The following is an 18,966-nucleotide window of genomic DNA, read 5'->3' as shown; positions in this document are numbered from 1 at the left end:
TCAGTCAATGGTACCTTCACATACATGCAACTCACCCATGCCATTGGCACTGATGCACCCCCATACCATCAGAGATGCTTGCTTTTGCACCTTTCGCTGATAACAATCAGGATGGTCGTTTTCATCTTTGGCAATCAGAACTCGACACCCGTTTTTCTGAAAACTAGCTGAAATGTGGACTCATCTGACCACAGCACACGGTTCCACAGTCTTTCGGTTCATCTGAGATGAGCTCGGGCCCAGAGAACTCGCCAGCATTTCTGCATAGAGTTGATGTATGGCTTCCTCCTTGTGTAATATAGTTTCAGGTTGCATTTCTGGATGCAGTGACAGACTGTGTTAAGTGACAATGGTTTTCCGAAGTACTCCCAAACTCAGGTGGCTATAATTGTCACAGTAGCATGACGGTTTCTTAGGCAGTGCCGCCTGAGGGCTCGAAGATCAAGCGCATTCAACAGTGGTTTCCGACCTTGCCCCTTACGCACTGAGCTGTCTCTGAATTCTCTGAATCTTTTCACAATATTATGTACTGTAGATGTTGAAAGACCTAAATACTCTGCAATCTTGCATTGGGAAATGTTCCTTTTGAACTGACTAACAATTCTCTCACGAATTTTGGCACAAAGGGGTGAGCCACGACTCATCCTTGCTTGCAAAGACTGAGCCTTTGATGGACGCTACTTTTATACCCAGTCATGATACCTCACCTGCTACCAATTAGCCTGCTTAATCTGGAGTCTTCCAAACCGGTGTTACTTGAATATTCTGTGCACTTTTCAATCTTATTTTAACTCTGTCCCAACTTTTGTTGAGTGTGTTGCAGCCATCAAATTCTAAATTTCTGTATATTTACAAAATACAATTAAGTTGGTCAGTAAAACTATTGAAAATCTTTTCTTTGTACTTTTGTCAGTTAAATAAAGGTTCACGTGAATTAACACATCACAGATTTTTGTTTTTATTGCATTTTGGAAAATATCCCAACTTTTCTGGAAATGGGGTTTGTACATACTATAATAAATAAGACCATAAGATATAGGAGTGGTATTAGGCCATTTGGCCCATCAAGTCTGCTCCATCATTTCATCATGGCTTATCCAATTTTCCTCTCAGCCCCAATCTCCTGTCTTCTCCCTATATCTTTTCATGCACTAACCAATCAAGAATCTATCAACCTCTATCAGTCTTATATATACATAAAGACAGCCTCCACAGCTGCCTGTGGTCAGGAATTCCACAGATTCACCATTCTCTGGCTAAAGAAATTCTTCCTCATATCCATTTTAAAAGGACACCCCTCTATTCAGTCGTCTGGCCTTAAGAGTCTCCTACCATAGGAAACATATTCTCCACATCTACTTTATCAAGGCCTTCCACCATTCGATAGGTTCAATGAGATCACCTCCTCATTCTGAGTTTTAATGAATGCAGGTCCAGAGCCATCAAAAGCTCTTCATATGACAAGCCATTCAATCTTGGAATCATTTTGTGACCTTCCTTTGAACTCTCTCCAGTTTCAGTACATCCTTTCTAAGCTAACAGGCCCAAAACTGTACACATTATTCAAAATTAGGCCTCTGCAGTGCTTTATAATATCTCAACATTACATCCTTGCTTTTATAGTCTTGTCCTCTTGAAATGAATGCTAACTTTGCATTTGCCCTCCTCACCACAGATGTAATCTGCAAATTAACCTATTAGATCATCCTGCACAAGGACTCCCAAGACCCTTTGCTCCTCAGATTTTTGTATTTTCTCTCCACTTAGAAAATAGTCAACCCTTTAATTTCTTCTACCAAAGTGCATGACTACACATGTCCCAATACTGTATTCCATCTGCCACTTCTTTGCCCATTCTCCTAAATTGTCAAAAGTCCTTCTGTAGCCACTACTTCCTCAAAACTATCTGTCTCTCCACCTACCTTCATATCATCTGCAAACTTTGCAACAAAGTCATCTTCCCTGGAAGAGAGCCCAATAATCCAAAAATTCCCTCCTACACCAACTCCATAGCCACATATTACACTATATAATCTTCCTTATTCTGGCCTCACTAGAGTGTGGCACAAGTAGCAATCCCGAGATCACAACCTTGCAGGTACCGCCCTTTAACTTAGCACTAAACTTCCTTAACTCCCTATGCAGAATCTCATCACTCACCTACCCACGTCATTGGTAAGAATGCTGAGGACTCGATCCAAGACATCCCAGACACTGGCGCCCAGGATGCCACATGCCATTCGGGAATCTTGTTCTTGCTCTCACAACCTCCTGTCCATTCCCCTAACAAATCCCCTATCACCACAGTGTGACTCTCCACTTTCCCTTCTGAGTCAAAAAGCTAGAATCAGTGCCAGAGACCCAATCACTGTGACTTTCTTCTGTTGATTCAGCACGCCCCGCCCCCCCACAAGATCCAACATGATGTACCTTTTGTTGAGGGGGATGAACATAGAAAATAGGTGCAGGGGTAGGCCATTCGGCCCTTCGAGCCTGCACCGCCATTCAGTATGACCATGGCTGATCATCCGATTCAGAACCCTGTACGTGCTTTCTCTCCATACCTCCGATCCCTTTAGCCGCAAGGGCCATATCTAACTTCCTCTTAAATATAGCCAATGAACCAGCCTCAACTGTTTCCTGTGGCAAAGAATTCCACAGATTCACCACTCTGTGTGAAAAAGATTTTCCTCATCTCGGTCCTAAAAGGCTTCCCCTTTATCCTTAAACTGTGACCCCTCGTTCTGGACTTCCCCAACATCGGAAACAATCTTCCTGCATCTAGCCTGTCCAATCCCTTTAGAATTTTATACGTTTCAGTAAGATCCCCCCTCAATCTTCTAAATTCCAGTGAGTATAAGCCTAGTCGATCCAGTCTTTCTTCATATGAAAGTCCTGCCATCCCAGGAATCAATCTGGTGAACCTTCTCTGCACTCCCTCTATGGCAAGAATGTCTTTCCTCAGATTAGGGGACCAAAACTGCACACAATATTCTAGGTGCAGTCTCACCAAGGCCTTGTACAACTGCAGTAGAACCTCCCTGCTCCTGTACTCAAATCCTTTTGCTATGAATACCAACATACCATTTGCCTTTTTCACCACCTGCTGTACCTGCATGCCCACCTTCAATGACTGATGTACAATGATACCCAAGTCTCGTTGCACATTTATCCACATTAAATTGCATCTGCCATGAATTTGCCCACTCACCTAACCTATCCAAGTCATCCTGCATCCTCTTAGCATCCTCCTCACAGCTAACACCACTGCCCAGCTTCATGTCATCCGCAAACTTGGAGATGCTGCATTTAATTCCCTTGTCTAAATCATTAATATATATTGTAAACAACTGGGGTCCCAGCACTGAGCCTTGCGGTACCCTACTAGTCACTGCTCACTGCACTAGTCACTAGTCACAGAGGGGTACTCTGCACTGGCTTCTTAACCCCTTTCTCCTTCCTGTGTCCTACACCTTAGGTGCAACTACCTCTCTGGATGTCCTATGTATTAACCCCTCAGTCTCCTGAATGATCTGGAGTTCATCCAGTTTCAGCTCCAGCTCCTTAATGCAGATTGATATAAGCCACAGCTGGATGCACTTCTCATAGTCATGGACATCAGGGACACTGAAGGTCTCCCTGCCTTCTTAAATCCCGCAAGAGGAGCATTCCACTACCCTCAAAGAGCTACTTGGGCAGTGAACCCAAGCGAAATCCCCTCCTCTCAAAACTTCTGAGGTCTGGAAGTTAATAAGCACTAATCTTAATCATAGTAACTTTGTGCAAGAAGCACAGAACAGAAATGTTCTTAAAAGGGCACACCATAATTGTTTTGGCGCAGTATCAAAACAGGCCATGGCCTGCTTCATAGTAACTAGTTAACAATACAGTTCAATGTCTTGGTCACTTTAGTCAATGACGACTTCAGAAAAACAAGACTTATAATAGGAATCCAGACACAACTGGAAGACATCCTACTTCTTTAACCATAAATAATGGCATTATCATTTTAATAGATACTTACAAAAGGAACCTTACCTCGAGCATAATTGGCTCGTAGATGTGTCCACGGAATTTATTCTTGTTCTCTCTTAACCACAGGACAGCATTGTATGTATCTCTAAATCGATCTCGAAGTTTTGCTTCTTTAAAATTCATCATATCTTCAAGTCTTTTGATATTAACCATTACCTCTGTTTCAAATAGTTGTACATGATACCATAAGCAGAGCACATTATGACACATCGACTTAAAGGTATATTTAAGATTATGATAACAATATCATTATTTTTTGGAACAAAAGCAATGAGGCTCTCAGTGTTTAATGATAACTTGGGTAAACAAAACAGTAACTGCTGACACAGATACCATGTTCCTTTACAATGCTTGGCTACAGTCCTTAACAAGAGGATTTTCAGTGAAATTCTAGCAACAGAGTCTTTATATTTGTCCACTAGCTCCTTACCAAAGCATTAGTAAAGTCTGGGCTGGTGCATTCAAAAGTGACCAAATGAATGGCATAACTATTAAAAATTATTGCTGAACAACTTCTTCAGCCTGAAGAATTATTTTACAAACAGGAAGATATCATTCCCTTATTGTAATTCATATTTCCAAATTATTGATTATCTGAAATTCTGTGCATCACCCAAATCTAGTTTAGTTCCTACTTCCTAGTTAGAACATTGCATTGGTAGCTGTAATATTCTTCAGTTGAAATTGTTGAACAGCCAATTCTTGCCTCAATGCCAAAGAAAATTCAACCTGGAAAAAAATGACCACTCAAGTAATCACCCAAAAGATCCACCAAATATTATGGGCAACTGCCAGAAAGTGGCTTAACAAGCATAAAGAAGAGACAAGTCTGAGAGAATGGAAAGACATCTATCATGAGTAACGGTATCATGAAAAACTTAATGTGAAATCACAAACACAGCAGTTGCAACTGTGAGCTGTTTAAAATTAAACTACAGCATATAAATAAATCTTAACAGCTAAAACAAATTAATACATAAACTAAACAAGGTTTGATCAAAACAAAACAAATAAGGGACAACTAGAAAAGTGTGACTGCTACAATAAGGTGGGAGCTTTCAAATACTTTTTGTCCAAGACAAAACATTGCTGTAAATGTTTGCAGCTCAGGGAACTTTGGCTTTGTGTTGAGGATCTGACATCTGAATGACAGATTGTGGGACATCAGAGTGAAAATTACCAGGACTTTTCCCTTCAAGAGGTTGCCACACCATTTAGATCAAATATTTGGAAATTGACATGGAACAGGAACAATGAACGTAGGAGATAGCCTCAAGGGAACCTCAAACTTGCACATCCAATAGATCTGATGTTCTTGTGACATTTGTGGACTAGTGTGAGGGCTGTTAAGTGGACAAACAAACCAACCACCACCGAATGGTACAAAAAGCCACAAGGGCTAGAATCCAGTTGTCCAAGTACATACCAACTCTATAAATAGGACCAAGAGAAAAGTTTTGCTGATAGCAAAAGCAGAGCCACAAAACATATAAATGCCAGGATTATTATGTGTGCCAAATGCAAACTGGCATAGGATTATTCCAATCAGGGAGATGACTGCACGATTCTGTCTGGTATGGAAGAAGTCTTGATTTGTGGGGCACTAACATTTGTACTAGGGAAAGGAAGAATGGTTCTACTGGGACAGACAACACCCAAACCCTGCTGGGGCCAGATTTCCAGTGAATTGAACAAACAAGGAGTTCATTAATTAAAAAAGGAATGGGTGGTGTGCCAGTAGAGGGAAATCTAGAACACTAATATAAAAAGACAAGGAAGCAGTGCAGGAAAAAGCTTAGGATAAGGATAGGACGTGCACTAACAAAGAGTGGATAAGAAATAGTGGTAATTAGACAAACAGAGGTATACAAACAATTGCTGAATGTCCAAACATGTTAAAAGGACAAATGTCAAAGTGCTGTATCTCAATGCGTGAATAAACATTGCAAAAAGATGTGAGCAGATATAATGTAGCTGTCATTGCAAATAAATTGTAACACGGCAATAAAGGCTTACAGCAGAAATTAATAAAAAGGAAAAGGCAATGAAGCGGCTTTGTTAGTAAAAGTTTAAAATCACAGGAACAGTTAAAAATAGCATAGCAATGTAGAATCAGTCTAGGTGGAGCTAAGAAGCACCAAAGGGGTTAGAAAGGATTAGTGGGAGTAGCCTACAAATTTGATACAGCCGTCACGCAGGGAAAAGTACCATCCAGAGAAATTTTATCATAGGCTGGGGTAGGTAGAATGAGACAGTCTCAAGATATAGGAGAGGATACTTAAGGAAAACAAAATATTGGTTCATTCATATGGTGTTGGACTTGTAAACTTCATAAACACAGATGACGAAAGGCCAATTCCTGAAGTTGTTTCAGGAGACAAGATAGAAATTTCTATACACAAATGGCAGAAGGATTATGTAGAGAGAACAGGATTGTGTTGCCTTTATGGCAGTTATTTAGTTTATAATATTTTCGCTTAGTAATTCATTTGTTAGCATTCTAGTCAAAGTTAGGATTGTTTAAAGTTGTCTGTGAGATATCGCGGCATGCGATGACGTCACATCCGGTTTCACCGCGTCCTGTGGGAAAATACTGGTTTGGAGAAACGGGGAAGGTGGGGGTCAAGACATGTGCAAATGCAGCAGCAGCAACGTTTTCTCTCTACGCACCAGAAACATTGTGAAAGCAACGCTTTTTCACCATACGTTAATGTGGAAGAGTGAAGAGTAAACGGTTAATCTTACTGGGATCCTGTCGTCATTGACAAAGGTTTAACTCTATGTTTAGCTCAGCATTATCTTAACACACCAAGCAAGAACACTACAGTGAAAAAGTGGCATTATCAGGTGTTTCAAGTGCTGCAATGACAACTCGATCCAGCGTCAAGTCGTTGTCACCCAGCGAGCGGGGCAGTAGGACATCATCAAGTAAGGCCGCCCATGCAAGAGCTAAGGCAGAAGCCGCCAGTGTGCGAATGCGCTACACCAAACAAGAAGCAGAATTGAAAATGGAAGCAGCTGCCAGAGAAGCCGAAAACCAGTTGGAAAGGGCAAGGATAGCGTCAGAGTTAAAAATGCTGACACTGGAACGAGAAGCAGAAGCTCCCAGGGTAGAAGCAGAGTTCATAGAAGATGTTGAAGAAATGCAAGGTCTGGTTGACGGAAAATCTATTTCAGAAAAGACCAGATTGGAACGCACAAGCGACTATGTCCAATCTCAAACAGACTGGAAGATTCGTTCTTCCACTCCATACTTATTTGATAATGCCCCATGTCATGAGGAGTCTCGGGGAGACCCAATTGCATCACATCCATCCGAGGAAGACAATTTACCCTTGCAACTCCGCGATGAAGTCAAGAATGAAAGGGCTGATGACAAATACTTCTCGACACCAAACTTACAAGATTTGGCGAGAAGAGAGGCAAAGGCTGAATTCAGAACAGCAAAGTCCATAACAGAGGTACGCCCTCGGTCATATACCCACCGACATACTTCCCCGCATGCCTAACCCTAACCCTTCCCCAGGCCGCATGCCACTTGCAATTGAACCCCTGGCACAGTATTTAGCACGACTAGATCTCGTCACTTCAGGACTGTACCAGTTCGACGACAAACCTGAAAATTACCGTGCACGGTACTCCACATTCACCAACGCTATTGACGGAATCCAGCTCAGAGCAACCCAAGAGTTGGATCTTATGGCGAAATGGCTGGGAAAAGAATCATGCGAACAGGTGAGACGCATACGTTCAGTGTACATCAACAAACCCGAGCTAGCCTTAAGCAAAGCATGGGAGAGACTTCGGGAGGGCTATGCAGCGCCCGAAATTATTGAAGTGGCGCTATACCGACGTCTGGAAAACTTTCCTAAGGTGCCAGCCAAAGATCACATTAAGTTAAGGGAGATCAGAGATTTACTCACGGAGATTCAAGGCGCCAAAGATGGCGGCTACTCAACTGGTCTAGTATACCTAGATACTCCATCCAGGATTAGACAAATCGTGGACAAACTTCCATTTGGGCTGCAGGACAGGTGGGTGCCTCAGAGTACAAAGAAGACCACAATGGTCGATTTCCTCCCTTTGAGTATTTCACTAGGTTTGTGTGCAGGGAGGCAGTGAAGCGAAACGACCCTAGCCTCATGGTACAGTTTACACCAAGCCAGATAAATCCTCATCGAATAATTTCAACATTAATAAACCCGTCTCAGTGCGCAAGTCTGAAGTCTTTACAACTAACCACGACCCTAGCAAGAATTGCCCCTTGCATAACAAACCCCACCCCTTCAGAAAATGCAGAACGTTTAGGGAAAAACCCCTTGAAGAGAGGATGGCCCTTCTCAAGGAGAAAAGAATATGTTTTAAATGCTGTTCCTCTACCTCTCACCTTGCTAGAGAGTGTACGATCGCCGTGAAGTGTCCGGAATGTGATAGCACTAATCACGATGGGGCCATGCATCCCGGCCCATTACCGCAAACCGACAACACTCCTTCACCCCCACAACAGGACAGCGGGGAGGGAGAGGCTCACTCCAGGACAACAGTTGTCAGCTCGAGCTGTACAGAAGTACAAGCCGTTCTTGTTCAAAGATCTGCCTCACTAAGGTATACCCTAAAGGAGCCAAAGACAAGGCCATCAAAACCTATGTAATTCTGGACGATCAGAGCAATCGCTCACTAGTCAGTCCAGAGTTCTTTAAATTGTTCAACATTGAGAGTGAGCAGTTCCCATACTACCTTAGAACTTGCTCAGGCAACGTGGAAACTCATGGAAGGAAGGCAGAAGGCTTCCAGCTTGAGTCCCTGGATGGTACTCGAGCTGGATGGTAAAGTCATCATCTGTCTCCCTCCACTCTTAGAGTGCAATGAAATTTTGAATAACCACACTGAGATCCCGACGCCAAGTGTGGTGCTACACCAGCCACATCACCGCCACATCGGCAAATACATCCCAGAACCGGATCCAAAAGCAGAAATACTCCTGCTATTAGGAAGAGATGTTCTTCGGGTGCATAAGGTTAGGCAGCAGGTCAATGGACCACACGACACCCCCTTTGCGCAACGTCTGGATCTAGATTGGGTGGTGATAGGAGAGGTGTGCCCTGGCAATGTGCACAAACCGACGATTAGCACACTCAAGACCAATGTGCTAGAGAGTGGACGCCATTCAATTTTTCAACCCCGCACAAGTGTCACGTGTATTAAGGAAGCACGACAAGGCTTTAACAAATGTAAAGTAACTGACAAGTCAGTCAGTCTTCGCTCAAACTGAGCATGATAATAAACTTGCTCAATCAGCTCAAGATGCCATTTTCTTAAAAACAAAGGACACCAAGGTCTTCAGAGATGAAGCAAATAATGGGGTTGCCCCACTGCCTTTCAGAGAACCACGCCAGTGCTTGCCAAACAACAAAGAGCAGGCAGTCAAGCGGTTCAAGCCCTTGCAAAAAACCCTGAAAATGAAACCTGATATGCAGCAACGCACCCGATTGACCCACGAGGTACTGTGCACACTAATGGCAGAGGTCACAGCCATTATAAATGCACGACCACTCCTACCCGTGTCTTCTGACCTGGAAAACCCTTTCATACTTTCGCCATCAATGCTCCTTACACAGAAGGCAGGAGCTCCGCCTCCACCAGGGGACTTCTCTGATAAGGATTTGTACTTAAAGCAGTGGAGACAGCTCCAGGCTCTGGCAAATCGGTTCTGGTCTCACTACATTCCCTAGCAGGGAAGGACATGTCAGGAAGGGTGAGTTGAAAACTACCGACCAAGGTGAAGTGAAAATTTACCAAAGGCCTGTTACAGAAGTCATTCTACTTCTACCTGATTAGAGACTAAAGTTTTGTATTATGTTCATTGTGACCTTACGAAGGTCAAGCGGGGAGTGCGTTGCCTTTATGGCAGTTATTTAGTTTATAATATTTTCGCTTAGTAATTCGTTTGTTAGCATTCTAGTTAAAGTTAGGATTGTTTAAAGTTGTCTGCGATATCGCGGCATGCGATGACGTCACATCCGGTTTTGCCGCGTCCTGTGGGAAAATACCGGTTTGGAGAAACAGGAAGGTGGGGGTCAAGACATGTGCGAGTGCAGCAGCAGCAACGTTTTCTCTCTACGCACCAGAAACATTGTGAAAGCAACGCTGTGAGTTATGAGATAATCGATATGTTGAATTAAAATGTTAACGCCAATCCTGTTAAAAGTAATGACGGTCGATAATGTTTATGTTTTCGTTAGTTAAAGAGTTGCGGATAGTTTGCGTTGAAGTGTATTTAAAGCAGTCAATGGCGTAGGTAGATTCTGACTGTATGCTGCACTTTAATGTAATGTAGTTGTAGTTTTACCTTGCAAGTATTTATGATGTAAATGTAATATCAAGAAGGAAACAACTGCTGTACAAATCTTGTATTGTTTTATCAACAGTTTTCACCATACGTTAATGTGGAAGAGTGAACAGTAAACGGTTAATCTTACTGGGATCCTGTTGTAATTGACAAAGGTTTAACTCGGTGTTTAGCTCAGCGTAATCTTAACATGCCGAGCGAGAACACTACAATCATAATGAAATAGAGCCATGATCATACCAAATGGTGAACCAGCTTCAAGAGTAAAATGGTCTACTGCAGCTGATATTTCATCAAGCAACTGCTTTTGGCTGCTGACCACAGAATGTGGGCCATCACCTATTACAATAATTGCCACCTACTGTTTGGCCCATGAAGTGCAGATGACAAACAACTGTGTACTTCACTTAGAAACATAGAAAATAGGTGCAGGAGTAGGCCATTCAGCCCTTCGAGCCTGCACCGCCATTCAGCATGATTATGGCTGATCATCCAACTCAGAACCCTGTACCTGCTTTCTCTCCATACCCCCGATCTCTTTAGCCACAAGGGCCATATCTCACTTCCTCTTAAATATAGCCAATGAACCAGCCTCAACTGTTTCCTGTGGCAGAGAATTCCACAGATTCACCACTCTCTGTGTGAAGAAGTTTTTCTTCATCTCGGTCCTAAAAGGCTTCCCCTTTATCCTTAAACTGTGACTCCTCATTCTGGACTTCCCCAACATCGGAAATAATCTTCCTGCATCTAGTCTGTCCCATCCCTTTAGAATTTTATACGTTTCAATAAGATCCCCCCTCAATCTTCTAAATTCCAGTGAGTATAACCCTAGTCGATCCAGTCTTTCTTCATATAAAAGTCCTGCCATTCCAGGAATCAATCTGGTGAACCTTCTCTGTACTCCCTCTATGGCAAGGATGTCTTTCCTCAGATTAGGGGATCAAAACTGCACACAATATTCTAGGTACGGTCTGACCAAGGCCTTGTACAACTACAGTAGAACCTCCCTGCTCCTGTACTCAAATCCTTTTGCTATGAATGCCAGCATACCATTTGTCTTTTTCACCGCCTGCTGTACCTGCATGCCCACCTTCAATGACTGGTGTACAATGACACCCAGGTCTCGTTGCACCTCCCCTTTTCCTAATCGGCCACTGTTCAGATAATAATCTGGTTCTTGCAACCAAACTGGATAACCTCACATTTATCCTCATTAAATTGCATCTGCCATGAATTTGCCCACACACCTAACCTATCCAAGTCACCCTGCATCTTCTTAGCATCCTCCTCACAGCTAACACTGCCGCCCAGCTTCGTGTCATCCGCAAACTTGGAGATGCTGCATTTAATTCCCTCGTCTAAATCATTAATATATATTGTAAACAACTGGGGTCCCAGCACTGAGCCTTGCGGTACCCCACTAGTCACTGCCTGCCATTCTGAAAAGGTCCCGTTTACTCCCACTCTTTGCCAACCAATTCTATATCCACATCAATACCATAACCCCAATACCGTGTGCTTTAAGTTTGCACAATAATCTCCTGTGTGGGACCTTGTCAAAAACCTTTTGAAAATCCAAATATACCACATCCACTGGCTCTCCCCTATCCACTCTACTAGTTACATCTTCAAAAAATTCTATAGGATTCGTCAGACATGATTTTCCTTTCACAAATCCATGCTGACTTTGTCCGATGATTTCACCTCTTTCCAAATGTGCTGTTATCACATCTTTGATAACCAACTCTAGCATTTTCCCCATCACCGATGTCAGACTAACCGGTCCATAATTCCCCGGTTTCTCTCTCCCTCCTTTTTTAAAAAGTGGGGTTACATTAGCCACCCTCCAATCTTCAGGAACTAATCCAGAATCTAAGGAGTTTTGAAAAATTATCACTAATGCATCCACTATTTCTTGGGCTACTTCCTTAAGCACTCTGGGATGCAGACCATCTAGCCCTGGGGATTTATCTGCCTTTAATCTGTTCAATTTACCTAACACCACTTCCCTACTAACATGCATTTCCCTCAGTTCCTCCATCTCACTGGACACTCGGTCCCTTACTATTTCCGGAAGATTATTTATGTCTTCCTTAGTGAAGACAGAACCAAAGTAGTTATTCAATTGGTCTGCCATGTCTTTGTTCCCTATGATCAATTCACCTGTTTCTGACTGTAAAGGACCTACATTTGTCTTGACCAATCTTTTTCTTTTCACGTATCTATAAAAGCTTTTACAGTCAGTTTTTATGTTCCCTGCCAGCTTTCTCTCATAATCTTTTTTCCCTTTCCTAATTAAGCCCTTTGTCCTCCTCTGCTGGTCTCTGAATTTCTCCCAGTCCTCAGGTGTACTGCTTTTTTTTTGCTAATTTATATGTTTCTTCTTTGGACTTGATGCTATCCCTAATTTCCCTTGTCAGCCATGGGTGCACTACCTTCCCTGGTTTATTCTTTTGCCAAACTGGGATGAACAATTGTTGTAGTTCATCCATTCGATCTTCAAATGCTTGCCATTGTATATCCACCGTCAACCCTTTAAGTATCATTTGCCAGTCTATCTTAGCTAATTCACGTCTCCTACCTTCAAAGTTACCCTTCTTTAAGTTCAGAACCTTTGTTTCTGAATTAACTATGTCACTCTCCATCTTAATGAAGAATTCCACCATATTATGGTCACTCTTACCCAAGGGGCCTCGCACGACAAGATTGCTAAAATTGACTTAATGTCACTAGAAAATGAAACACCAGCCATTTATTACTCTGTTTGCTTGATTCCATTTGACAAATGTTTAATATTCAATGGCTAATAACAGAAGTCATAATTACAACGTCAGTTTACCTGTTTACTACTAATGTATTAGATATTTTAAATACAGCTCATCTTAGTACCCACTACATCTTGAATTACTGGAATTTGCAAACTTCTGGGAATTCACTTACTCTTTTTGTCTTTCTCTAAATTTTCCTTCTCTCTTCGCAGCTCTCCCTTCTCAGTATCAATGGCTCCCTTTTCTTCTTGGACTTTCCTGAGGGCACTGCTAATTTGGTCAATCTCAGGTTGCACATGGTCATAATTCCTTGTGGCATTCAGTTCATTTTGCAGGTCATCAATCATTTTCTTTGTGTTGCTTATTCTTTTTTGACGGTCAATTTCCTCATCTTTTTTCATTCTTAAATTTTGCTGAACTTCTTCAACCTTATAGAAAAATCCTAATTTAATTAGTTATATGAAATATATCCTCCAATTTTATACCACATCAAGTTTTTGTAAACTATTACCATACCACTTATATGTTATGGAGATGCTTCTCAGCAGCAAGGACTAGAAATCTGATCAGGACTGATGGGAAGTTGAATGCTACTAAATACAGATAGATCCTGGTTAAAAACCTGCTGGCCTTTAAGAAAGCTTAAACCGAGGAGGAAGCTCATCTTTCAGCAGGACAACAACTCAAAGCAAACTGCCAGAACAACCATGGAGTGGCTTCAAATGAAGAAAATTGATGTCCTTGACTGACCGTCAGAGATCTCCAGATTGCTATCCACCACAACTCCCCAACTAACCTGGCACAGCTTGAGCAATTTTGCAAGGTGGAATGGACAAATCTTGCTCCATCACATTGTGCAAAGCTATCAGAGACTTATCCAAAAAGATTACTTGCCTAAATAGCTGTGAGAGGCGTTTCAACTAAGTACTGAGCAAAGGGGTATGAGTACTTTTGAACTGCTGACATTTCAGTTTTAACTATCTAGTGACTACTTGCCGTAATAGCTGGGAGAGATGTTTTAATTAAGTACTGAACAAAGGGGTATGAGTACTTTTGAACTGCTGACATTTTAATTTTGAATATCTAGTTTTTCCAGGTTTTACAATTTTCTAGTTTTGGGGCTCTACTGTGGAAAAAGGATCATGTGATTCACAAATAAAAATTCTCTGATAAATTGATCAAAATCCCTTATTGTTATTCCCATTTATGTGAATAAAGGGTTTGGAGATGAATACTTTTACAAAGCACTGCATATAATGCAGTATTATACATTCTACCTTAAGTGCATCAAAAAAAAACATCAAGTTATTCCTAACATAATCCCAGTGAATCCCAGCTTTATGTTCTCAATACCTTTATTATCTTTTTATTTCAATGAGATTTCCTCAAATGCAGTTTTTTTTCTCTTTGTCCCAGAAATGCCCTCTTGTAAATTCATCACTGCTTGTTTAGTCTTGGTCTCTTTGTCCCAGATACAAACCCCTGGTATGCCATTTATAAATTACTCATCTGTACTCTCACATGGATCTCAGCCAGCGAATTTTCCTTTACCCCAACCCCTCCCAAACCAAGATTTTATTCAGCTCTAGCGACCATAAATTAGTGAAGACTCAGTGGCTTGGTCATTAAAATTACATAGAGTAGAACATGACCCTCACAATCTCATTCTACTTGCTTGAAGTAGCATTCAATTAGCAATTTATATAGGATAATGCTAAATGAAGATTTGCACTGCTTCAGCACTTAGAACATAAAATATTACACAGCACAGGAACAAGCTAACAAAGTTAGTAATTAAACGGCAAGCTGAAAAGTACGGGAAGAGGAGAGACCATACACAGATAAAACCTCAATCAAGTGAGCATGCCAGTTCTATGTTGCGCACTTAACCCCTCCAACCCCTTCCTCCATTAGCTGACTCCAGCCCTGGAAACATGAACTTGACAATAAAGGTGGCAACCACAGCAACAGGAAAGACAATGGGCTCAATAGTGGGTCAGCAGTGATTCAGGTCTTCAGTGGTGGAAATACCTCAGAGCCAGTCAGGGCCAATATCACCTACCAGGACCCCATGATGGCAGCTCTTCTGGTCCAATCGCAACTCCAGCAGAAGAGGCTCTGCCATTTTAAGAAGAAGCAATTCCTGGAGTGGGCTCACAACCAAAGCTATTTAACATTCTGAAATTCTGCTTCTTCTCAAAATGGCAGGGCCTCTTCTGCTAGAGTTGGGGTTGAACCAGAAGAGCTGCCATCATGGGGTCCTGGTAGGTGATAAATGGCTCTGAGGCATTTCCACCAATGAAGACCTGAATCACATGACCCAGCATTGAGCCCATTGTCTTTCCTGTAGCTGTGGTTGCCAACTTTATCATCAAGTTCATGCTTCCAGGGCTACAGTCAGCTAATGGAGGAAGGGGTTGAAGTGGGTAGGCATACTCACTTGATTGAGGATTTGTCTGTGTATAGTCTCTCCTCTTCCCATGCTTTTCAGTAATATTGCATGTACTTTCAATCTTTATTTTTTCTCTTGATGTGTAATCCAAATCTTTCTAACTAGTCTGCTAATCTGTTTACTCTTTCAGCTGAGTTCTAGCAATCTCTAAATAAATGTTCACACAAGATGACTACTTGAAAACACTGCTGGGAAGAATACGGCAATGAGGATACTAGGCTTGTTTTCTCTCCTTGATCCAATGATGGTCAGGCCACAACCATCATTCCACTGTTACTTAGCAGGGATTGTAATGGGAACAATATCCGCTTGAGTGTTCATAATTTAAACTCTTCAGATTCACCTGTGATAAATCTACATTGCATACAAATATAAAATGCTTTAAAAAATTACAATTTTCAGAACTGCATTGTCAATGGCAATATTAAATTCTGTATAGAATTTATTCTTCTCAAATTTAACTAAAGGTTCAGAATGATCATTTGAATCTGCCTGAATTCTGTAACAGCTTAATTTCTTTGTAAGACTATCTCCATACTGAGTAAAAATCGCTCAAAACTTGTTAAAACTTTTCCAAAAGCGAAACAGTACTGACCTCTTTGTCTTTCCGTTCCAATATATCTTGTTTTTGTTTGCACTCCTGTGAGATTTTCTTAATTTCTGAACTCTACAAAAATAGATTTTTGCAACTATTTCACACATTCACAGTCACCCAGTTTAATTATGATACACATTTTAAAAATCAGACTGAATACACATCATGTTCTACACTACAAAATAAATTAAGACTAAATAGGGTTTCATTCTTGCAAGTAAGAGGCACAAAGTGAAATCAAAGTATGTTGCAGCATAGAACAAGGCTCAATCTCTTGTGAGTTGCAAGGTAACCTATCTAATTAACCCTGCTTACTCCACAGTCTTTAATTTGGATGACGTCTGCTATATAGTACCACAACAAATGCATTTTGGAAGTCCATAAATAGAACATTAACATTTCCTTCGTTGATGCATAAGAAAGGAGCAGAATCAAGCCATTCAGCCCATTGAGTCTGCTCCACCATTTCATCATGGTTGATCCCTGATCCCACTCAACCCCACACATGCCTTCTTACCATATCCTCTGATGCCCTGATTGATCAGGAAATGATCCCCCTCCGCCTTAAATATATGCGCAGACTTGGCCTCCACCACAGTCTGTGGCAGAGCATTCCACAGATTTACTACTCTCTGGCTGAAAAAAGAAATCCTCCTCACCTCTGTTCTAAGTGTCACCCCTCAATTTTGAGACTGTGCCCTCTAGATCTGGATACCCCCACCACAGGAAACATTCTTTCCACATCCACCCTATCTAATTCTTTTAACATTCAGTAGGTTTCAATGAGATTCTGCCCCCCCCCCCCCCCACAACCACTTTCTTCTAAATTCCAGTGAGTAAAGGCCCAAAGCTGCCAAATACTTCTCATATGTTAATCTCTTTATTCCTGGAATCATCCTCGTGAACCTCCTCTGGACTCTCTCCAATGACAATACATTCTTTCTGAGTTATGAGGTCCAAAACTGTTGACAATACTCCAAGTGTGGCCTGACCAGTGTTTTATAAAGGCTCAGCAATATCTCCTTGCTTTTATGTTCTATTCCCCTTGAAATAAATGTAAACATTGTATTTGCTTTCTTTACCACAGACTCAACCTGTAAATTAACCTTCTGGGAGTCATACACAAGGACTCCTAAGTCTCTCTGCATCTCTGATGTTTGAGCCTTCTCCCCATTTAGATAATAGTCCACACTATTGTTCCTTTTACCAAAATGCACTATCATACACTTCCCAAAACTGTATTATCCCTACATTAAATCATAAGACTAAAAAATTAGTTGGAAACAATGTGTCTTTAACAAATACTTGATGACTGACCCTAGTCAAGCCACATTTGTACCAGTGAATGCCAGTTCTGTAGTTGGGAATTGTTTCTAGAATTTTCTCCAACAAAGATTAAATTGACTGGACTGTAATTATTCATTCATTCAGAAACTTGCATCAAGAACTAACAATACAATTTTATTTTCCCATGCAAGACAAGCTATCCAAAACATTTTCTCTGAGGCAAATAAAATATGTTTAAAAAGAACAATTGTGCTTAACTATAGTATACATTTAAGCTTGCAAGTAAAATCTACAACAAAGAAACAGGATATTAGGGTGAACAGGTTCTATGTCAGCATCCATGACCCTCATCGACCTTGTCCCCAACATCACCTCACAATAACAGCACCTTTTATTTTTCCCACATTTTTACTCAGTTTCCTCTTAAAAATATCTCCAATTTCTCCATATGGCTGTGTCTGCAAAAAAGCAATGGCAACTTTTTTCTAGATCTTTCTTAGAAGTTCAAAAATCATATGCCAATGTTTAAAACAATAAGAAAACACTGTTGCATCAATCTTTATAACTCCAGTTTATAATTTTTCATTACTGGTTGTACAAGTGCAACTTTCATTTAAAACATACTTAACTGTTTTTAAAGGCATAATTTGCACAAAAATAAAATTAACGTGAGTACTGAGCTGCATCACTTATAATATTAAATGTGGTAACTTCAGGCAAAAGTGATACTGCACGTGTATTTAATCCATCTGCCTGAATAATCACAGCAATTCATTAATCAGTTTCGTTAACTTCAACAATTAAGGTCCTTTAAATGCAAGTATCTGTGATGAATCAACTCAATGCTGAAATAAAACTGATGTTTAAGTGCAGTGAATTAAGTCATCATTCCAGGCACAAATATAAAATGGAAGCTTCTAACAGGTGGTAAGGAAGGAGTCACATAGACAAAGATTTTATACGTAATTGCTGCTACGTGAACTAATCTCAAGCAAAATCAGTTAGGACCACCAAAAAAAAGGTAACATCATTGAGACTTTCATCCATCTCCTTTTGAAATGTACACTTGCCAAAAAGGTCTACAAAAGGATGTGACAGCTTTATCCCATGTTCCTAACTTCATTCACCATGGTTTGTTTCCAAACATCAGCTCCTGGTGGAAGAATATCAAAAATGCCCAGAACTTGCTAGACTTTAGTACTATATAGGGAACTATCCAAATTGAATGTGGAAGGACAATGCACTGAAACATGGGAGCCTGCCACAAAGGCTGCATGAAGAAGATATCCTGAAGATATGAAGTTTCCATAGAGATGAGTCGCAGTACAGACCTCCCCACCACAGCACAGTGAGGGGCTGAAGCACATGTAAACATCCCCAGGACTCATGGTATTTTTATGAAAAAAAAATCATATTACAAATTTTGCTGCAAGTAAATGGAATAATATTTCTTATATTAATTACTATTATTTTATATATT

The 18,966-nt window shown here is 41.0% G+C and overlaps 1 protein-coding gene across 1 annotated transcript in view; it reads right to left on the bottom strand.

Moving 5' to 3' along the window:
* Nucleotides 1-18,966, bottom strand: part of smc5 (structural maintenance of chromosomes 5) — a 71,833-nt gene that overhangs the window by 32,435 nt on the left and 20,432 nt on the right. The window contains exons 8-10 of the mRNA XM_059974755.1: nucleotides 16,200-16,271; nucleotides 13,325-13,580; nucleotides 4,039-4,193 (exon numbers count right to left, since the gene is read on the bottom strand). Coding sequence (XP_059830738.1) covers nucleotides 4,039-4,193; nucleotides 13,325-13,580; nucleotides 16,200-16,271 — 483 coding nt within the window. The remainder of the gene's footprint in view (nucleotides 1-4,038; nucleotides 4,194-13,324; nucleotides 13,581-16,199; nucleotides 16,272-18,966) is intronic.

This window comes from Hypanus sabinus, chromosome 7, assembly GCF_030144855.1.
Source record: "Hypanus sabinus isolate sHypSab1 chromosome 7, sHypSab1.hap1, whole genome shotgun sequence".
In the NCBI taxonomy this organism is placed as follows: domain Eukaryota; kingdom Metazoa; phylum Chordata; class Chondrichthyes; order Myliobatiformes; family Dasyatidae; genus Hypanus; species Hypanus sabinus.
The sequence above is the reverse complement of the archived record's forward strand: the minus strand, read 5'-3'. Positions and strand labels throughout refer to the sequence as shown.